Genomic DNA, 1246 nt, shown 5'->3' with positions numbered 1-1246 from the left:
GTGTGTGTGTGTGTGTGTGTGTGTGTGTGTGTGTGTGTGTAGGGTCTTGAGGTCCCATTGGTGGCTGTGTTACAGTGGTACACTCCAGCTCTACCTTTCACCAGGTAACTGTTCCTCTTCTGTTCAACATGTGGAGCCTCCACCTGTAATGTTGAAACAGTGAGACGTATGTAGAGTAATTACAGAGTTAGCTTTTGATTTTATAAACCTCACGTCAGCAGTCTGTGTGTATACACCAGAAAAACAAAACCTGGTTTAGGAAGAGGGCTGGTCTGGGCTCTGTATCAACTCTATATCACACCTCTCTGGTGCATGAGGATATGAACAGCATGCTAAATGCTAAATGCTACACGTTTTTGTGTATTTACTTTATTTTTATTGTTTTGATTGTTAAAAGTTTCTAATTATCAAAGAAAAAGAGTTTTGATCTGTGATAGTCCTGGTCCTGGTCCTAGTCCTGGTCCTGGTCTTACTGGAACATCATTAACACAGCTAGTTTCACCAAGTCTTCCATGAAAACGTTCTGGTGGAGAAATGAAAACAGCTTGTTTTCTCTCAGATACATTTCCAGTTGCTACTCGCTGCCCAGTATTTGTCTGGATCGTCCCCAGCTGGTGATGACAGCCTCCTGCCCCAGTGCCGTCAGGCCTCTGGAGCACTTCTGGGTCAAATACACCCTGCTGAACAACTTGCATGACTTCCTGGCCGTCCGTCTGATCTGGAATTCTGAAGGTGAGGAGCAGACTCACAGTCTCACTTCATACCCTCCACTTCATCACCGAGTGAACAGACCCCAGGTCATGTTTAGGGGAGTGACTGATGAAGATGAATTCATGCAAACCTCCTGGAAAGTCTTAATAACAACGCTTTAATGGGGAAAATGTAAAGTATGATGTGTTTAAAGAAGCAAAGTGTGGGACTGAGTCATTCTTATTAATTATGTTCTGAAGAATTGACAGATATTTGTTGACATTTATAACTTTTCAATAAATATTATGACACACGTCTCCCTCTCTGGCTCCGCCCCTCAGCTCACAGTCGTCTGTGTCAGCAGGACCCCAGGGTGGGAGCAGTGGTGTGTCAGTCTCCTCTCAACAACCTGGGACAGTGTAGGAAGGGCTCCACCCTCTCCTTCACCGTGGCCTTCCAGATCCTCAGGACCGGACTCTTTGAGGTTATACACCTGTCTGTCCCTCCTCACCTGTCTGTCCCTCATCACCTGTCTGTCCCTCCTCACCTGTCTGTC

At 45.8% G+C, this 1246-nt stretch overlaps 1 protein-coding gene across 2 annotated transcripts in view; it reads left to right on the top strand.

The window, feature by feature from the left end:
* Positions 1-1246, top strand: part of trappc14 (trafficking protein particle complex subunit 14) — a 15496-nt gene that overhangs the window by 10130 nt on the left and 4120 nt on the right. For both annotated transcript variants that reach the window (XM_023405358.2, XM_087173707.1), the window contains exons 7-9: positions 43-104; positions 560-732; positions 1032-1174. In XM_023405358.2, coding sequence (XP_023261126.1) covers positions 43-104; positions 560-732; positions 1032-1174 — 378 coding nt within the window. The remainder of the gene's footprint in view (positions 1-42; positions 105-559; positions 733-1031; positions 1175-1246) is intronic.

The sequence above is a fragment of the Seriola lalandi genome, unplaced genomic scaffold (assembly GCF_002814215.2).
Source record: "Seriola lalandi dorsalis isolate HSWRI2012SDOR001 ecotype SW California unplaced genomic scaffold, Sedor1 jcf7180002054275, whole genome shotgun sequence".
NCBI lineage: Eukaryota > Metazoa > Chordata > Actinopteri > Carangiformes > Carangidae > Seriola > Seriola lalandi.
Note: the sequence above shows the minus strand (reverse complement) of the source record. Positions and strands in the feature narration are given on the sequence as shown.